Source organism: Phaenicophaeus curvirostris, chromosome 2, assembly GCF_032191515.1.
Source record: "Phaenicophaeus curvirostris isolate KB17595 chromosome 2, BPBGC_Pcur_1.0, whole genome shotgun sequence".
Lineage (NCBI taxonomy): Eukaryota > Metazoa > Chordata > Aves > Cuculiformes > Cuculidae > Phaenicophaeus > Phaenicophaeus curvirostris.
Genome location: NC_091393.1, coordinates 104,085,542 through 104,106,207, shown reverse-complemented (window position 1 = coordinate 104,106,207; position 20,666 = coordinate 104,085,542). Strand labels below are relative to the sequence as shown.

At 39.9% G+C, this 20,666-nt stretch overlaps 2 protein-coding genes across 15 annotated transcripts in view; one reads left to right on the top strand and one right to left on the bottom strand.

The window, feature by feature from the left end:
* The window catches only part of EML6 (EMAP like 6), a 116,573-nt gene extending 100,666 nt beyond the window's left edge, over nucleotides 1–15,907 (top strand). For 3 of the 5 annotated variants that reach the window (XM_069850245.1, XM_069850243.1, XM_069850246.1), the window contains 14 exons: nucleotides 639–768; nucleotides 1,980–2,078; nucleotides 3,350–3,370; nucleotides 3,730–3,903; nucleotides 4,619–4,827; nucleotides 6,836–6,993; nucleotides 7,661–7,775; nucleotides 9,019–9,207; nucleotides 10,293–10,465; nucleotides 11,055–11,217; nucleotides 11,780–11,883; nucleotides 12,994–13,147; nucleotides 13,501–13,601; nucleotides 15,324–15,907. In XM_069850245.1, coding sequence (XP_069706346.1) covers nucleotides 639–768; nucleotides 1,980–2,078; nucleotides 3,350–3,370; nucleotides 3,730–3,903; nucleotides 4,619–4,827; nucleotides 6,836–6,993; nucleotides 7,661–7,775; nucleotides 9,019–9,207; nucleotides 10,293–10,465; nucleotides 11,055–11,217; nucleotides 11,780–11,883; nucleotides 12,994–13,147; nucleotides 13,501–13,601; nucleotides 15,324–15,348 — 1,815 coding nt within the window. In that variant the 3' untranslated portion in view covers nucleotides 15,349–15,907. Of the gene's footprint in view, nucleotides 1–638; nucleotides 769–1,979; nucleotides 2,079–3,349; nucleotides 3,371–3,729; nucleotides 3,904–4,618; nucleotides 4,828–6,835; nucleotides 6,994–7,660; nucleotides 7,776–9,018; nucleotides 9,208–10,292; nucleotides 10,466–11,054; nucleotides 11,218–11,779; nucleotides 11,884–12,993; nucleotides 13,148–13,500; nucleotides 13,602–15,323 lie in introns of those variants that run through there. The other 2 variants (XM_069850244.1, XR_011336808.1) reach the window with 2 other exon arrangements.
* Nucleotides 15,908–18,224: 2,317 nt separating this feature from the next.
* The window catches only part of RTN4 (reticulon 4), a 101,437-nt gene continuing 98,995 nt past the window's right edge, over nucleotides 18,225–20,666 (bottom strand). For all 10 annotated transcript variants that reach the window (XM_069850249.1, XM_069850256.1, XM_069850248.1 and 7 more), the window contains 2 exons: nucleotides 19,701–19,759; nucleotides 18,225–19,281 (listed from right to left, as the gene is read on the bottom strand). In XM_069850249.1, the coding sequence (XP_069706350.1) occupies nucleotides 19,239–19,281; nucleotides 19,701–19,759 (102 nt within the window). In that variant the 3' untranslated portion in view covers nucleotides 18,225–19,238. The remainder of the gene's footprint in view (nucleotides 19,282–19,700; nucleotides 19,760–20,666) is intronic.

Genomic DNA, 20,666 nt, shown 5'->3' with positions numbered 1-20,666 from the left:
AAAAGCAACTTTAACAACAATCCATTATCCCTCACTGTGTTTCTGGAGGAAATTTCCTTGGCAGTTGCTTATTGTAAGCTGAACTTACACCTATGATTAATGTTTTAATTGTAGAGTTACTTATAGTCTGCCTTTGCTTCTCAGGGGATTTTAAGGTCAGAATTTGGTCTGTTAAAATTTGGTAGTTTATGAGAACTAGTTTTTAAGCCTCTTAAAGGAGAAGGAAAGACATTTACAAATACCTGATGCCCTGTACAACTATTAAACTGTGATGGGGAGATTACTAAAATTGAACCTTTTTTTGTAACTTGTATATATTTTGAATGGAAAATTACAGAAACAAAACGTTGACAGCCAGATGAATCATTAAAGAAATCATAATATAAATGCAGTGCTTTGGTTGACCAATTAAAGCATTGTAGATAGTCTGTGAGAACATTATGCCTCAATAAATTAGCAGAACAGGAATAACTGATTCATTGTTCTTTAATTATTCTAGTGCCTCTACAATATATTTGTAGCTTGTGTAATTGCTTTAGAATTGTGCTTATGTGATCCAAACTCTGTTAATATCCTTGTTTCTTCCCTCCCTCCCTCCCTCCCTCCCTCCTTCCTTCCCTCCTTCCTTCCTTCCCTAGGAGCTGGCTTTAGACCATGTTTTTGGATACAGAGGATTTGATTGCCGCAACAACCTTCATTACCTAAATGATGGTGCTGATATTATTTTCCACACAGCTGCAGCCGGCATAGTTCAAAATCTTTCTACTGGTAATTCAACTTGAAATAATATTTTAAGATGAAAAATATTTTACAAGCAGAATTTTTCTCATTGAAGTTCATAACTTTTTAACATTCCTGTAACTTTCTCACATTTTGCATCTTGATAAATAATGCAAAATTATTTTAGATGGCTACTGTATTAGACAGACAATTTCTACAGTTCAGGTCATCCTGTAAAGCCATTCTGTTCTTTTCAGCAGGTATGAGATTCTGCTATAATAGAATAATAAAAACCTGCTTTGTTTCTGCAGTTGCGCCTTGCTGAAATCCGTGCGGAAGGCACGGGAATGGCTTCCTCAGAGGAGAAAGCCTGGGTTATGAAATTACTAGTACTGCAAAAATGTTAGAAGCAGTAACATACGTTGTTTCATTTTGAGTTGTTTTAGCAAAGTCATACTCCAGGAAAGGGCACATTTTGATGCAGTACAGTGTGAGCAAGTTGCTCTTCAGAAGGGGTAGAAATATTCCCTGCCGCTTCTGTAACGAAGACGAGGAAAAGCACCAAAAATTTGTCTGGCCATAAGCTGTTGCACAAACATCTCTACATTCTTCATGTGTCTCAAGAAAGATAGGAATTAAAGGCATTTTGGCTTTATTTTATTCCCATTTTATGGAATTTTGTGTGTGTACCAAACAGCCACAGCAATGTGCTCAGCAGCTCTACAGCCAAGAAGAGGCAGAGGCAGAAAAGCTGCTGCATCTGGTGACCTTTGGGAACTCTAGTCCTAGTGAGGCCTCTGACCTGTGGAGCTGGGAAACATGGTTCCATCTGTCCTTTTGGGGCCTTGTCCCCTGGGAAGATTTTGCAAAGCACAGACTTCACAGAGCTTTGCTTCCCACTGACTGCTTCAATTTACTGCAAAACCTGGGCCAGTTTGCCAGTTTTGCTTCTTTGTGCAGTTACAGGAGGCTACAGGATGATTCTTGAGCTGATTCCTTGTTCCTTGGATATAGCTAATTTATCAAATATTGCTTTTATATGCATATATATGTGTGTATGCTAATGGTTACATTTGTAGAGCATTTGGTTTCTGGGAATGAGAGCAGAACATCTGTCGACATGGTTCTTGCCCTACCCCCAACTATCCCCTGGAAAGTAAAGAAAGAGTGTAGCAACAAGCTACTTGAATATTCTTTGCTTCAATGGTGGTTCTTTCCTCAGTGTTGTTGTGAATAAAAACATGTTTGAATTTTATTAGGTAGTCAGAGTTTCTACCTGGAGCACACTGATGACATTCTCTGCCTAACTGTGAATCAGCACCCAAAGTATAAAAATATTGTGGCTACCAGCCAGATCGGTAGGTGACTCTCCATACAACGAAGTTTTACTCAAAAATTATCAGGGGCACTGATTTATTTTGGGCTTTTTTGTGTGTAGGAATTTTGCCAGGACATGCCAGTGTTACAGTCCTCAAGCTTTTTCATTGATTTTAAAGAGATGATCAAGCTTCAGGATTTTCTTATTATTTCAGTTTCATCTCTGATGGTGAGATGCTGGATTTTAGAGTTAGTTGTAGTGCAATCATGTTTCAGAAAGCAAGCTTTGATAAACTGCACTAAATCACCCCATTGATCTGTAATCTTTACAGAACTCTCTCTTTCCTTCCTGTATCCAAGGCAGTTGTTTAGCAGGTATTGAAAATACAACAATGAAAATTTCCTGTGCAGAAGTACAAAACCTGTACAGAATAGGAAATAGTGTAAAATCTCAAGAGAAGTTATGACACATGTAAGGGGCCAATTGTGAAACCGTCTGTACTTCTGTGGTTTTTACTTACATGGAGAGCCCTGTTGGATTCCCTACTACCGTCTTCAGGAGTAAACATTCTATGGGAAATGAAGGATCATTTATCCCAAGTCTTGAGAAAGATTTGTTGTCTTTCATTTAAACCAGCTTAATACTGGAATACTTCATGAAAAAGAATGGTGTCATTCTGATTTGTATCATTTTGGAAGGAGACATAAGTCCAAAACTTCTGTAATAAGTTAACTTAATAAGTAACTTAACAGGGGACGAAAAAATGGTAGCAGGTAAACACCTTGACCAACCATCTTTGCCACCTGTACCGAGTGCTGTCACTTCAATTTAAATGTTGAGTAAACACAAAAATCCATACGTTTTGCCAGAGCCCCAGTTAAAAATACTCATTTCTGTGACACGGAAAAGGTTACTGTTAAAGGCCCTTTTTCTCTCTGTCAATAAGAGCCCATGAAATCAGTGTTTCTGATTTTGGTTGATATTCTGTAAAACTTCACTTTTTTTTAACTTTTAAATTTGTTGTTTTTTAAGAACCGCATGTCTTTAGCATTCAGTTTAAATATCATTTCTAAAACTCAAGATACTAAATATTGTTGCAATATTTATGTATAAAAAACAATATACCCAAAAAATTTCAACAGTATTCCTGCTTATTTGTTTTGTTGATTTAATCCATGTTCATTTTCAAATTTTTAATTTTATTTTTTCCTTCTGGTGCTGATGCTGGCACTTCAGCATTAGAAACATGACTTATTTCACCTATTGTTTTCCCTTGGCGCTTCCTCATTTGCCATTGCTCTCACAATGCAGGTGATATGACAGAATTTCCAGGTAAGGCCAATTTGTTTGTGGATTTTAGTCAGCAGAGTTATGTAAAAGTTTCATGTTACCTCGTTGTATCTGTGTGAACTGCGGATACAAGCAAAACATCTACAGACAGTTTCTTTTGCATGAGGTTCTTCATAAATGTTCTGTTGTTCTTTTATGATTTGTCTTACTTCATTAAATACAATTATTTCTCTCCGTGTTTTGCAAGCTATCATGATTTTTTTTAGTAATGTTAAACAAAACAAAATCCCGCAACTTATGAGTGTTTGTTTAGGTTAAATGTTCTTGAAAAACGCCTGTTTTGCACCGAAGCTTTCCAGATGTTGAATTAATTCTCTTTTAATACATCTTTCTGCACATAGGTACAACTCCTACAATTCATATATGGGATGCTATGAGTAAACAAACTATTTCAATGCTACGGTGCTTCCATACCAAAGGGGTCAACTATGTTAACTTCAGTGCAACTGGCAAACTTCTGGTTTCAGTGGGAGTTGATCCAGAACATACGATCACAGTGTGGAGGTGGCAAGAAGGTAACTCTGGACGAGTTGTGTTCCTTCAGCCTAACAGAACTGTGTATAATAATTTGCTTTTCCTTTTGGGTCTTTAGAATAGATTTGTATTCTTAATCTGAGTATCGTGGTTCCCTGTATCACAAAATCATTTAAAGGCGATAGCAAATTGACAGAAAAAAATAAGTAAGAAAATAAGTTTAGAATTTCTATTCTGTATAGAAGTAAGTTAAGAAAAGAATGTTGTTAATGTAAAATTCCATGAAATTAAAGAAAATATTTTCTTTTTCTTCCTAAAATACTTGAACTTGAAATTCTATGCTATAGATAGGGAAGTAATTTCCAGGAAGGAATTATCATTTTCAGAAATGGTGAATGGGAGAGCAGGAGTATCTCAGTTCATTAGATGATTCCCTGCGTGTTTCACCAGATGGTAACTTACTGATGATTATACAAAATTTCTGTATTATTTCATTGACCAAGGACACAAATCTTGCTATGAAGACCTAAATGTGCATTTCCTAAAACTGTCAGATGTAATGGAATAATCAGGGACCTTACAGGCTGCATGAATTTGGTGTTAGATACGCTACATAGTGTTGGGATTTGCTTAGCTTTCAGCATCTGGGACAGTTCTCTAGTCCAATACCAGGTCATTTTATTTTAGAAAATTGTATGGGAGCTTAATTTTGCAGGTAAATTTAACTATATTTTTATCCTTTCCAAATTAAAACAGGGGCTAAAGTTGCTAGCAGAGGAGGACACCTGGAGAGGATATTTGTTGTAGAGTTCCGCCCGGATTCAGACACTCAGTTTGTGTCTGTTGGGGTAAAACACATGAAGTTCTGGACGTTAGCTGGCAGTGCTTTGCTTTATAAGAAAGGAGTCATTGGTTCCATGGAAGATGCCAAAATGCAAACCATGCTTTCTGTTGCCTTTGGAGCAGTGAGTTCAAATTACTTCCTACAGAATTTATGATATATTTTAATTAAAATTACAAGTGTCACTTTCCTTTGAAATCCAGTACAGCGTGGGGAGTGCAAGACCATGGAGTTCTTGCTTGTTGGTTAAACCTGTAATGTGAAACTTGTATGCCTTTAGATCCTGGTGTGCATTTCCTAAGCAGGGTTGAGTTTACGTTTTTATTAATGTCTCTGCATACCTACTGCATCAGCTGCCACGGCTTTTACTTTTTACTTCGCTAGTTACTTAGCACTTCACTAGTGACCTTCCACATAAAATAACATTTTTCTAGGCTCTGCAACCTTTTCTTCTGCTAACAGTATTTGGTATGGCTATGCTAGTGGTCCAGCTAACGGTGACAGTGTACGATATTATACTCTCTTGTATGGTCATTAAGGAACCAAAGCACTATGCTTCAGACTTCATAGTTAAGGAAGACAGTACATACCGACAGTGCAAAAGCAGTGTTACCATGACAATAAGGTCTGAAATAGCCTCTGCTTCATGCAGTAACCCCATAGAAATTACCTTTGCAAAGGTTAAGGATAAATTGTACAAATGCCCATTTCAAAGAGACCCCTTGCTCCTAATTATCCACCCTGGTTAATAGTACTAATGTGTGAAATGTGATTGTTTAAAAGTAGGCTCCTGACTCTGCATCCTTGTGCCCAAACAAGCAACTTCATTGTCAAAAAAATGCTTAATGCTAAGTATTTCTTTCTAATCTGATGTCGTTATTGCAGTATAAAATAGGAGTAATGTCAGGGGCACTAAATACCCCAGAAGTGATTTTAAAAACGAAGCAGCATGTAATATTGAACATACAGTTGATTATCTCTTCTTTCCAAGTAGAAATAGTCCAAAATAAGTTTTCTTTTCTAAAATAATTAAACTAAAGTCCTGTAGGAGGTACCTTCAAAACCAGAAGGTGAACTCTACTCCTTTAGCATATGTCGTTCATTCAGGATGTTTTTTTCTTCCTCAAGTATGCGTCATTGAATCCCACTGGAAGAATGAGTCCATGTCACAGGAACATGACCATTGCTCTTAATAGAGTAGGGGCTGCTCATGTACCCTCTGCTTCCTCGTGCATCCATGGACCTTACTCATTTTCATCCAGGTCCGTTTAATGCTAAACAGGTCATGCTGGGATATAGCCACACCAAATTTTCGTCTCAAATAGGGGAAACTCATTCTGGGGCTTCTTTCCCCTGATGCCTTCAACAGACACCATTATTGTTTATTGCAGAATGTGAGACTTCCCTTTGAACCCCTATCAAAAGGATTCCCTTATGACTTTTCTTAATATCTGTTATTTCAGAGTCAGTGGACCTCAAGGTCAGACCATCTGTAGTTCTTCTGGCGAGCTTTTCCGTTTAACAAAGCACACTCCAAAGGAGCATTTACAATGCAGAATACTTGCTGCTTTTTTCCATTCCTTAGGGAGTCACAGACTGCTGACCAGTTTACTCCATGGCTTCATGGCTTTTATGAGAAATTACACCATTGCCATGAAGTAGGTAACAAGTTAAGTCTCTATGTAAGTTTATACACCTTATTTTCAACATCCTAAATATACTGCTTGCCAGTCACCTATACTGAGATTATTACTCAGAGAAGAACAAAACCTCACTTGAAATTTAGTAGTGGTAGCCTGACGTCCATCTTGCCAATGGGAGACTTGATATAGCACATGCAGAACAAAATAGTACATGCAGAGCAAAACAGTACATGCACCTGAAAGTTGTCAAGATGGGATGCGTGGGTTGAATGTGCCCTACACGTATGATTTATGACATCTCAAAGAAACGCCATTAGGGTGCAGTCATTAGACTCGTTAAACTGATTCTCTCAATGCAATGGTTTTAATTCCTACATTCACTGCATAGTTGACTTCTCAGGAAATTTAGTAGCTAAAAGGATTTTAATTCAAGCTAAACAAAAATGTTAAGGTATTTATTATATCAGAGATTGTTGATATTTGTTGCAGAATAACCTTACATTTACTGGTGCCATAAATGGAGATGTCTACGTCTGGAAGGATCATTTTCTGATTAGACTTGTGGCAAAAGCTCACACAGGGCCAGTGTTTACGATGTACACGACTCTTCGAGATGGACTCATTGTTACAGGAGGGAAAGAGAGACCGTAAGACAAAACATTCTTGAAGACTACTTTTGTCTCTCTCATGTGATTTTAAAATTTATTTATTTATCCATGCAATAACCTAAACGTACATAGTGCTTCCCAGATACTGTGCTGTGCAATTTTAATCTAAATTTTAGGTAACATGCCCAGGTGTCTTAGTAAGGACTAGTAAGTAGGACACTCAAGGGCCACAGTAATGTACATTATGTACAAAGGAAATACTGAAACCTGAATCAGCAATTGGTATGAACGCCTGTATAAGCTCCTTGTGGCCTGAGCTCCTCCCAGCCTGGCATAAATGGATTTTTCTTAATTTTTTATTTTTTTCAAACTGCAGACAACCTCTCCCAGTGGAGAGACTGTTGATTAGCAAGTTTTTTGATTTGGCAGAAGTGACATATTTGAGTGACAGAGATTTGAGATTAAATGACAAGAGAGCAATTTGGTTTTTAAAAATCAGCATTGACACTGTTTAAAACATAAAGTGTACTGCATTTCAGGTTTTGTTATTTACTTTCCATAGTGAGATGTCTTTGTATATTGCAGAAGGTGATTCAGTGTCTGTTGTATTATTTAGTCAGAAAAATACTGATGAGATTCACATATGGGATTTGTTGTAGCCTATGCAGAAGGAAACATCTGGGTAACACAACACGCTTCTTTTCAGCACTAAAGAAGGGGGAGCTGTAAAGCTGTGGGATCAAGAGATGAAACGATGCCGAGCATTTCAGCTTGAGACAGGCCAGCTCATTGAGTGCGTGCGCTCCGTCTGCAGAGGAAAAGTGAGTGAGCTGATGCGGCAGATGTTACCATTTGGCACACATCACTGCATGTTGTTCTTGGTGGAGGTTGATGGGACACAGAGGGGAAAAGACTTTTGTAAAGTTATGGGAGGAAGCTTTTCTGCCTACCTAGTGACAATTCCCCCTTTGTCTTCCTGAGCTCAGTAATGGGCTTTAAACTGCATGAGCATGGCATTGCTGATGCTTAGTGCCTGCTTTTCCTGTAGTCAGTTGGTGGAGGAAAAGCCTCTAAAGGGCAGTGCCAAGTGTAGGGAACATATTTCTCCAGCGTACCTTGTCTTCTGACTTTCTTTTTGAATGACAAAAGGAACTCAGGTACCTACTTTACGAGGTTTTCTTCCTATGACATGTAGGCGCAGCTTAGGTGCTTCATTTAGGCAGCATGGATCCTAGGCTGGTTTTTTTTTTAAGCCACAAATAAGTTGCCACTGAGAATTACTGCTTGACTTCAAGTTTTGGCAAAGCAGAAGACAATAGAAATAAGGGAATAATTTGAGATGTTAAAATCGCTCTTGTGCATGCTCAAATTGTACTTATAAATGTTGTGAAAGGCATGTATAGGGATGCAGGAGCAGTACTTCATGTAGTGGGTGTCTGTCCAACTTAAGACTTCATGAAATGGTCTCTATTTAGCTTCATCTATCGAGTCTCAGGAATTTGACGTACTCTTTGAAAACAACGCTGAGGAATGTTGTTTTATATGTCTAATCAAGTAGCCATTAGCCAATTCCAAACCTTATCTATTTATGCTTTTTCCAAGTATTTGCCAAGAAAGCTCTTGCAGTTTAGACAGTGACTGTAGGGTAGCTAGAGCAGATGCAAGGCGAGGTTAAACAGCCTAACAGAACCTAAAATCTTGTTTTGATTTTTTTTATTATTGCCCAAATATTATATTTAGTTGCCTCAGAGGTAAGAGAATGACCATGTGGCAATTTGTATGTAAACACTCTGATCTAAATTAAAATCCTTCATGGAAGGCAAGATGGAAATCCACCACAGTCACTTAACTGTAACACCAGATCATGATACCAGATCTTGAAATGTGAAAGTGTCAGTGTTTTACTCTCGTGTTTTTAAGGTGCTGCCTGAACAAGCACCATAAATCAGGATGAGTTACCATAGATATTACTGCAATACATCAGTACTTCACTGCTATTGATATTCTCTCTTTTATACTGATAACCCATCTCTTTTTTTTTTTTGCTTTTTTGGCTACAAACAGGGGAAAATTTTAGTGGGAACAAAAGATGGAGAAATCCTTGAAGTAGGAGAAAAAAATGCTGCTTCAAACTTGTTGATTGATTGTCACATGGAAGGGGAAATCTGGGGCTTAGCAACTCATCCCTCAAAAGATATATTTATCTCTGCAAGTAATGATGGAACAGCAAGAATCTGGGACCTGTCTGACAAAGTGAGTATCGCTAAATTGAAAAATATGTGATTATAAATTATCATTTTATACAACTGTGCATTTTTCCAGCTGTTCAAAGTGCCAGCTACATATGCACCCTCTAACAGCCGTGTTAAAACAGCAGTGTTTTTCTTCTCTTTTGGTGTCGTTCCCTTTTTTTCTGCTATGTGGTGATGCAAACAGGTAAGTTCTTGGGGAGGTACTGTGCTGCTCTTTCCAAAACCAAGCAATTTGCAGAGAAATGCAGTTGTTTAAAAGCACTCATGCTGATGGGGACCCTTTGGTGCGTATTGCTTATTTAGATCTAAAAGTGCAGGCTGGCATGGATTAAGGAAGCATTTTAATTCCATGCTGACAGATTGGGTGACACAGATTGTCCTGTCGCTGGCTAATACATAGACCCTGACAATAACCCTGCCTTACTGGCAAGCATGGCCCCCTCCTTTTTCAAGCCTTTCTTTAGAATCGATCTATCATGTTGCATGTGTATAGTTCAGGATTTTTTTCCAAGTCAAATTTCATTAACAATAGCCATTTTTTTAAAACAACAAAGAAGTTTCTGCTTATGCTTGCCTACATAAACCTTTTCAAAAGGTAGTTACATGAGCGACCAGGGATAGTTTTCAATATGGAAAATGAATATATTATGAATACAATCAGATAAGTGAAAACACGAGAGCATTCTAGTATGTTTTCCCATAGCAAATCAAATGAAAAAAACCTACCCTGATCAGTAGTTGTAGAAACTACCAAAATCACCTTTCAAACAAAACAGGAAATAGATTTTTCAGCCTTTTCTGCTAAATAGTGTTCTTTCTGGTGTTCTTCAAGTCACCCTGCAACAAGATAGATGCAAACATGAAGCTCCCATCTGAATTACATCTATATTTTGAAGTCTGCTTTGTGACATACGCATGGTGGGATGTGATTTTTTTTGATGTGAAATTTCAGATTTATATTTAGAGGAAACTACAAGCCATTTGTTTTTAATAAGTGACTTCTGTACTTCGTGTTTGGAAGCTTTACATTTGCTTGGTGGTTTTCTCCAGGGGAGAGGTATGAACCTGTTGCTTTTGTTAACACAGAAACTGCTGAACAAAGTGAGCCTGGGTCATCCAGCGAGATGTGCTGCATATAGTCCTGATGGTGAGATGGTCGCAATTGGCATGAAGAATGGAGAATTTGTTATTTTACTCGTAAACAGCCTTAAGGTTTGGGGAAAAAAGCGAGACAGGAAGTCTGCTATTCAGGATATCAGGTATGTCAGAAATTTCAGTTGAAGTTCTCTAAACACACAGCCCTTACTCAAGAAAAAGTCCATCAAGTTCCAAGTTGATTCCCAGATTTTTTTGTAACTCTGCATTTGTTGAAAACTGCATGAAATTGTGAAATGCATTTACTAGGTGATTGGTAGCTTTATGTGTACCTAAAGCTTATATATCTTGTGTACCACACGCTTCTTTTTTCCCCTGTACTTATTTTGGTTATTCCACTCAAATATAGCTAGTAGCTTGTACACTGTAGTGCGATGATCATGGGAATTAATGACATAGTATATTTTAAAATTGCAATTCCTGTTTCATTCTTACAGAGGGTTAGTGTTACTCTGCACATCATGCTGTGTGCTTTACGCAAGTGCAATATTGACATCAGTTAACTACATATGATATCCTCAACCCTCCTCATCTATTAAGCATCAAGGTTTTTTTAGATTCAGTCTTGCTATTCTTAGACTTTTCTTGCTTCCCAGTAAAAGACATTTGTTGTCTTGTGTTAACACAAGAAGCGGAAGAAAATCTTGCACAGAAACAGTAAATGATATCCCCATTCCATGTTTTATCGTCTAGGATCAGCCCAGATAACACGTTTTTGGCAGTGGGTTCACAAGAACATACTGTAGATTTTTATGATCTCACTCAAGGTACAACCCTAAACCGAATAGGCTACTGCAAGGACATCGCCAGTTTTGTCATACAGATGGATTTTTCTGCAGACAGCAGGTACATTCAGGTGCGTCCCAGGTTGATGCGTGTTTGTGTGTATTTATTGATTGCCTCTCGGATGTTCACAAAGCTTTATTTAAAGTAATCTCTTTCTTTCTGAATACCTGAGTCTCCCTGCTGGGTTCTGCATCTCTGACCACAGCAGTGTAACTCAGTTCCTTTACAAAATTATTAGTGTGCTAAAGGCAAAGAATACTCTCCTTCCAAGGGAACAGGTACAACACTGAAAAAGAAAGTGTGGATTATAATGATATAGAAACAGTCGTCATCTTCTCTTTCCATAGGATGGGATGCATATGATAGCAGAATTAATCTGTGAGTTTTTTTCTGGAGCCTATCAACTATCCAGTATGCATATGAACACCTCATTCAGCTATCGTCCTGTAATATTGTTACTGTTTCATATTGTCTATAATGTTTGCGTTAATTAGAAAAAAATGTGAGATTTTATTCTAGTTGTTTTTTTCCTGATAAAAACCTGTCAAGACTATTACTGCTGGAAATCTTATAAATAAAGAAAATGATGTATTTATGGCAAAATTACTAGCTTTTTCCTTTCCTACTTTCAGGTATCTACAGGTGCCTATAAGCGTCAAGTTCACGAGGTGCCACTAGGAAAGCAAATAACAGATCCTGCGTTAATAGAAAAGATCACATGGGCCACATGGACAAGGTAAAAAACTAAAGAACAAAGTTCAGTCTGTCTGGGGACCGATGTAATACGGAATTAAGATCAGATTGTGTAAACCAAATGCTTAAAGTGCCCTGGAGTGTGGCAGATCTGTGAGAGAAGCATACACACTCCCCTTCCCAACGCTCTATCTGACACACTTACTCTGTAGCAATTATTATGGTACTAATACCGAGGGCTGCTCTCAGATATCCACAGCGGCTTGTTGCTGTTGTCCCAGGCTTCCAACAGTGAGGTGCGTGGCTCCTCACATGGCTCTTTACTACTTAAAGCTTCGCTGTGCTGGCATAGGTGCCACCTTATCCCACGCCAGCAAACACAAGTGGCATAGGAGGTGTGGAAACATTAGCATTAAGGAAGAAGTTATGGCTATCAATAAAATATATTTACTGACACGCATTTATATTGGACCTTCCTGACACGATTACAAAAGTTTGGCTGTGCTCTTGCTGTAGAAAGTGGGACAGCCCATAAGCAGATCTGACAGGCAGCAGTGGGTGATAACACAGGCAGGTTTTCAGAAGGTAAGTGAGAATCCTTCTGCCAAGCAAGCATGAAAATCTGCCCCACATTACTCGTTTCTAAGGGCTCTTGACAGATTGTGGGAGTGGGACAGACAGATCTGACAGTTAATATGTGGGTAAATAGCAATGATTATAAAGGAACTTAAACTAAGGGAAGAACAGCTATTTTAAGCAATACTCCACATCCAAGCATGCATTCCTTCATTCAGAAACTTACAGCTAAGAGAGAACATTGCTGTCAAAAATCACTGTGGAAAGGTACAAACATGTCTGTAAGGAAAGGAGAAGACAAAGCTGCTTGTATGAAATGATGCAATTGGTTTCACAGGAGATATATCTCAGGGTTTATGGATAGAGGTGGTTTCAGAGTTGCACAAAAAATAGGCATTCTTATGATGCTTTCCATGATGAGATTACATTCAGTGCAATGATTTAGAGGGAAAAGGCTTTATTTTGAAGGTGGCAATTTTTTATTACTGGGCTGTGTTGCCACCCCATGCTCTGGAAGAAAGCAGCAGCAAGTCAGTCTTAAGGTCTAATGTTCTTTTTCAACTTGGTTTTGAAACAGCATTCTTGGAGACGAAGTCATTGGAATCTGGCCGCGAAATGCAGATAAAGCAGATGTCAATTGTGCGTGTGTGACCCATGCTGGCCTAAATATAGTCACAGGAGACGACTTTGGTCTAGTGAAACTGTTTGATTTCCCATGCACAGAAAAATTTGTAAGTGGATATTCTATTTCAATCTAAACAGCTTGCTTTTCCCCGTGTTAAAACTCCTCAGCATGTAATTTTAAGGCCATCTAAGCAGTGCAGCCCAACAAGTTATCTCCAGGCAGCTCCTGGCCAGTGCTGCGAGTCGTGCAGGAGGGTGGCTGTCCCCAGGAGAGCGGCTTGCAACTGACCGTGTAGCTGCTCTCCAGCCGCTGGGAAGGACACCAGGCACAGAATCGAGTCCTGAATTGGGATTACTGTGGGCTCTAAGATGCCAGTGCTGCTAGGCATGTGATTTTGGCTACACTCACGATGTGCTCTGGTCACTCTGTGAAACCACAATGCTTTTCTTTTTCCAATAGGCCAAACACAAGCGATATTTTGGACACTCGGCGCATGTCACCAACATACGCTTTTCTCATGATGACAAGTATGTTATAAGCACAGGAGGAGACGACTGCAGGTAACTGCACGTGTATTATTATGATCGTCAATGTCGCGTGTACCCTTCTATGCCAAACCCACAGCAACACACCCTTAACGCCTTTCTCAGCCCACTCTACATGCATTGAAGCCGACTGACGTGTGACAATTTTAACGTGTTGCTCTGGAATTGCTGCATTTTATGGTCACTTGCACCCAATTCACTCCTGCCACCTCGGTGCCATTCACAGGGTCACGTCGACTGGGTAAAACATCTTGTGTTCAGGTTTCCGTGTTTACCAGGCTTCTGTTTCTAACTCCTTGACTTGCCTTCCTCCCTGTGAGAGTGCAGGCGAGACAGACCATACCTGTTGCTGCCTCCAGTGCTCTGGAGCCCCAGCTGCTGGCACAGGGACTGCTCCAGTGCCTGAAGAACGTTTGGATCAGACAAAGACAGCTGGCAGGAGTGTCACTCACACAAAAATAACTGAGTAGCTCCCCCACCCCAGCAAAGGGTAGGGCAGGAATTCCAGCTGAACAGAAGGATAGACGGATTTAGAAAGACATTTCGAATAACAGGAGGCTTCTCAAAAGGTGCCCGAAGTTTCTGTTGGGGTGTTTGGGTTTGGGGTATTTTTTCCAAAAAACAAACAAAAAAAAAAGCAAAGGCCTGCATGTGTGTGTGTATGTGTGTGAGTGCGTGTACGTGTGATTCCTTCTGGGTCACTGTCCGAGTCTATCTGAGCTTCCAGTACTGCTCAGAGGACACTGTTGTCAAGCAAAACAGGGAGCAGAACGGTGAGGAACAAAAACTAGAAGTGGTTAAATACAAAAGGTAAGAGACTTTTAAAATGGGAAAATGTAGCAATAAAAAAAAAAAGCAACAACGTAGGAAATGAAAGGGCACAAATTCACACAGGAGCAAGTATCAGGAAGCTGCAGTCAAGAACCAGGTATTTGTAACTGCTTACTTGGCAGGAAAAATACAAGACGGAGAATGCAAGATTGAATCATTTTTGGCAGTGAAAGAGACTGCGCATCTTTTCCAGTAGCAGAAAACTAAATACTGACCTATGTTTTGTGACACCAGGCTCCCCTCAGTACAGCTGCATTGCCTGCAGCATGGATCCTGCAATTTCCTTCAGCTTGTTCAGTGCCCTGCATTCAGTTTATCTTTCTTCTCACTGCACAAAATGAGCCGTGCTTCAGATTTAGCCCCCTCAAAATAGATGTTTTCACTTCCCACTTTGGGGGAAAAAGTAAAAAAAAAAAAAAGATGAGTTTTTCTTTGAAAAGGGGTTGCTCAGTGGGAGAGCAGGAAGCTCTGTGAGAGAATAAAGTGGCTGCACAGGAACAAAGGCTGCATTACACCTCAATTCTTACCCTGCGGGCAAGAAGTTAGTTACATAAAGCTTACCAGCTGCCTTAATTTTGACAACGTGGCTATGATGAGGATTTCTTGATTCAAAGTGTAACTACATGGAGTAAAAGAACAGCCTTCCAGACCTCCACTGCTTCACTAAAACACGACGGACAGTACCAGTGCTTTAACTCTCCTGAGACAAAGAAGCACATTCAAATGCTGGTATTTATTTGGAGAGTAACTCCAGGGTTTAACATTGCTTTATCTGGCATCTTGCTGGTCAATCTAGATTTATTGCCATGAGAGTACTTGAAACAGCTGGTCTCTCTCGGTATGATATGCTGAAAGTTGTCAAGTTATTCAGCAAACTGACTCTGCTCTCCATTAATTTCTTTGTAGTGTGTTTGTCTGGCGGTGTCTTTGAGAGGAGACTGGCTGCCACCGCCAGTGACTGCTGCGGACCAGACGGCCAGGAATGCCTCTACCCCTTCGGCTGCTCCAATTTCCATACGATGCTGCATGGATTATGCATTTTCAGATTACTCATATGAATTTACTAAATGTGAATGTGACCTCGAATAGGAAAGACCAATATCCTTGAGAAGAAAACTGAAGTTTGGAAGGGAGTCGTTTTGGGACCTGGGTAGGCCAAAGTGATGAACAGTTCACTCACAAAGCTGCTTTTGCCTAATACTGTGTTCTTCAAACCATGTCTGAAAAGGGAGTGCACTGAGAAAATGCTGGGCCCTTGAATTCGCCTAACTTCAAAATTGATGGCTTAAACATTTGTTGAAGTTGGTGTTAATAGAACACCTGCTTAAAACTCAAATTTGATGCACTGAGTAGAACCACAAGCATTTAATGAGCATGCTGGGGTTCACACTTCAGCTTTCAGTAATGAAGGAGCAAAGTATCATTTTTTAAGTCCATTTTATTTTTTAATATATATATATATTTGGCAAAGTTTTCTATCCATGAAGTGCCTTTTGAATAATTTTCCAGTAGTATGGGCTACAGTCTTGCCTCCCACCAATTGCTTTCAACATACGGTGCTATAATGTTCAGAGGAGGGCTAACCATTAACACCTTTTCCAGCCGTGTACTTACATTATCCCTGTTTTCTGCTTTGGTTTTTAATACCTTCACGAGTGAATTCCAAAATGTTTCTGAGAACAAGAAGCTATGTGCTGTTATAAAGACAAATTCCTGCTGGCATTACACCTCTTGGTAAGCTGTTCACAATTGGATTGTGATAGGAGCTTGACTGCAGCCATCACTTGAAGCTTAACTCAAACGGTGAGTAGAAGGGGAGAAAGGATAGGAGAGACGGGGTTGAGATTTTAACACAAAGAAGGAGGAAGTTGCTCCTCAAGTGTTCCTGCAGTCTCCCCCTTTACAGGAAAATGTGCTTTAGAGGAACTTATTTCCACAGGCGGAGGCCACCCAGTGTGTTTAGAAGTGGTTTGAAAGCCTGCAGGAATCACCCTTTTCTATTCTTCTCATTCTCAAGGGACTTCTTGCTGGCATCCACAGTGACCTCTAAGGAATAAATACCTGGCACATCACCAGAGGGGAGTGTGTGTACCCTCCACCGGGCGGCTTCTGAGTAGAGAATGAATCACTCCGATACCAGAAAACTTCCCCGTCCTTGAGAAAAGCAAAATCTCTCCTAAATTTGGCCTCTTCTCCCCATCATTGCTTCCCTCACCCCCCATGCAGCCCCCTCGCCTGTGTCTGGGCTGTGGGATCGTGGGGCAGGAGGGCAGCAGGGAGTGAAGGTGAAAGGAGAGTTGCCTCGATGTGGAAGCAGAGCAGGAGCAGGTGTTCAGAAAAGGCAAGTAAAGCCATTCAAGATTTGCTAACGAATATTTTGTCAAAACCAAAAACTAGAGGGACCAGTTGAACTGGAGGGCAAGTTCAACTTTTTCCAAGGAAACTGCTTAGAAAGGGGCATAAAATGCAGGCAATGGTAAAATAAAGGATTTTTGCCATTTCTGACGTGGAACAACAGCATATATAGAAATTACCTTTCTTTTAAAGACTGTAAATTAAAAGAAATAAAGGCCAAAATAACCATTAGACTCGCAGCTAGTCTCTGAAAAGAAATGTTAAATAGTGCTTTAGTCTCAGTTCAGGAAAATGTAATTGTGAACTGTGGAATCTTCCTGCCAGTCCACTTCTGATGGCCACTATCAGGGAGCTGTCGGACGCTACGACTGTCCAGTTAGAGTGGATCAATGTACATTTAACACAAAAGTGCTTCAGCAACCTCAAAGAATCACCTTCTTTTAAAATTGAATTTATTAATGCCTTATATTACTATACAGATCAGTTTATCAGATACACAATAAGAGTCCCTATGCAGTCTTTTTTTTTTTTTAAAGAAACCTTGATCAAATAATGTAATCATGTTGGGTGGTGATGTCAGTGAGCACCTTCTTTGCCTACGTTGTAATGTTTGCCTTCCTTTCACATTGATTGTATCCCAAATAAAACCAGTTGCGTGGCAGAATAACTTAATTAATAGCGATGTGAAAAATATCTGAAAGCAATAGTGTCTTAATACTTAATTTGTATGTATGTTTATATGGTTTGGCTTTATGTATAAAATGTTCAGAAATAATGATGTACTAAACTGTAAACTAAAATATTAGTGCATGAATTTATTTTTCAACGGTCAGGATGCCATTAATTTAAAATCTGTGTCTCAAATAAATTTGGATACAAGTTTTCCATGTCCAGCTTTTAAATCAGATTCAACAAGTTGATCTGAAAAGCTTATTAGGACTTGCTTCACAATTTCCTTCAAACTAGACTATGGCATTATACATTCTTGTCTCAAAATAAAAGCAAGCGAGGAACTTCACTTCCTTCAGCAGAATCTAAAATTCCACCTTTCACAATTTTCAATAACCAACTCACAGCACTTGGGTGGCGTCTGACGCTGCCACCCCCTGTCACGGAGCTGTGGCCACAGCTGCACGATGACAAAAGGGGTCATCAGTGTTCAGCACAGAGGGCTCCTCACTGCAAAAAACCAAGCGCTACAAGAAGGAAGCGCTGAACTGAGCATCACTGGCCGACACAGCCATCGGCGACATCAAATCTGTACCTGGAACTGAACAAACTGCTTCACACAGCACCGAGAAAAGAGATCATGGAAAAATCCATCTACTCACATTGCTACACGTCTGACCAACTACTTCCACCACCATGTACAATGGATATTTAATCACGATGAACTTAGACAAAATAAACACAAATATATTAAACTTGCCTCAAGAAAGCAAAATACCGATATTATTTTATGTCTATAAGCTTTATTGATACTTGGGGTTTTGGGGCTTTTTTTTGCCTTTTTTTTTTTTTTACATTTCACAATGCATTCCACAGACTCAGTTCAATACAGCTTCAACTGCAAGTGTAGAGATTTTCATTTATCATGTCTTGCATAACAGGGTTTTAAGTTTCCAAACAACAGTTGCAGCATTAGATACTCGGTCCACAGATAATCAGAGTTTGAGAGAGTGTAGAATTATTTGCTTAAACTCAGCTACTGTACGGCTGTGCAACAGAGTGTACGCTGTCATTTTCTGTTTAATATACATGGAGGCTCCTTTGTTCATTTCTCTCGTTTACTCTAAACAGACGCTAGTGTTTACAGAGACATTTTAGTTTTTGAAGCCTGTGTGCTATGGAGCTAGTCCAGACATCATTCAATTCTCTGAAGTACGAAGCACTGTGGAGTAGCTGAAAGATCTAAGCTTTGTGAAACACACATATATATATATATTGGCAATTGATAAAACAAGAAAATCACAATACAGCTATACTCATACCAAAAAGGCAAGATTTCTCAAAACTTGCTAAAATGGTATATTCTCCTAAAACATCTCATTTTAGAAAATCTGCATCAATCTACACAGACCATACACAGTGCACAAACTGGGAAGTGTTATCCTCCGCTCCACCTGCACTACCTCTTTCAGAACGCAGCAGGGACTACCTCTGATGAAGCAAAATGTACAGCTTTCTCAAATCTTTTGTATTAGCCAGTGCTGCATACAGGATAAAGAAAGATGATTAGTTTTAGATCCATACATAGCAGCTTACAATACTTAAGATGATGAAACACATGGCAGTCAAAACAGTTATTTTTCCTCAAACACTGCGTTGCTAAAAAATAAAGATCTGTGAAATTGCACTGCAATGTCAAGGGTTTTGCTATTCCCTGACCCTCCCCATGTAAATCCAAATGAGTATTTTTTCCCCCTTAAAAGATGAACTTCCTATCAATAAGTTGCTTCAGGCGTTTTATTCAGTTTTGCGCTTCAGCCCAGGGATCTTTGCTTGGATCCTACAAGAGGAACAGGAGAGGAGAAAGAACAGCATTTGAGTACCCAACCACAAAAAACCCAGCGTAAACATACTCTTAAAAACAGCAACATGGGAAAACAATTACCACAGCTACACAAAACTATTACACTCAGAATCCAATGAAACTGCTAATTCCTAATTCACCCCTTAATTGCAACTGCCTAGGGCCTCAGGTTTCACTAATGGTTCAAATGCACAGATCCTATTAGACATAATATAGGATTAACTTAACAGCATCAGCAAGAAAAGAGTTGATTTCATAACCATTCCTAATTTACACAAAGGACGATTTCCTCCCAGGTCCTGTGCACAGAATGCATTTGTTACCTACAGGAGCGCCGCACATGCCAAGAAATGTAAACATTGCTTACAAAGTGAAATTAAAAAAACACAACTCACTTAGCCATTGCGTCTTTGACATTCTTGTTCACGAGTCCCAAATAATGGTCAATTTGGGCCTGAAATAGAAGATGACAGATGTTAGGGAGCAGCAATTCCGAACAGTCACTCCCCTGCACCAGAACAAGCTTTCCACAAATCACACTGATGGAAGGAAGGGGCTCAATTGTCGTTATTTCTGAGGCCGATGTCAGAGCTCCCTGTGGCTTCAGCCAGAGCCCATGCTAGTTTTGCCTCCAGGATGCACACAACAGCAGGGAAGAGAAGACAAGTACCAGATTAAATTCATCCCTGGCTTCTGCATGTTCCATCAAGCCAGTCGCTAGCTCAAGGGCGCCTCAAGGCGAGGGTGCACAACCAAGGCCTTCGGTGAGGGGCAGTTGGCTCCTCTGCCTCCTCCAGGCAACAAGAAGAAGGAAAGCTGCTTAGGTGGGCTGGGCCTGCTAAACAGCTTACGCCTTCAGAGAGCAGCCTTCAGCTCATCAAGAGGATTGAGGAGCCCGGGTTAAGCCACACAAATTGTCCATCATGTTTCCTCGAGGCTACAGGATTTCCTTTCACTGCAGAGTACTTCATTCTTTCCTAGGAGCTCGCAGATGAGCCCAAGAGGCTTCACCATCTGCTCGGTGCCTTTTCTTCCTCCCTTCCCAAGCCCCAGGTTGGCCTCCGTGAGCAGCGTTGTTTTTGAAAGAGGAGAAGGAACTGCTAAGCCGGAGCTGGCTTCCCCCATCCTGGGCTATGACCTGCTGCAGACAGTCCCTGCTCTAGCCCGGCTATAATTCAATCAGATGCATTTTATTTCGGCTCCTTCTTTTACATTACTCTCTCCACAGAAGCACCAGCCTGTGCTAAGCATCTCCTGTTTTTGCCAGGGCTACAAATTCCACAGGGCTTCAAGGACACGAATCCTGAACATCAGCTTTAAAGAAGTTTCTTCAGAAATTGTTTTAAAAGTATTTGCATTGG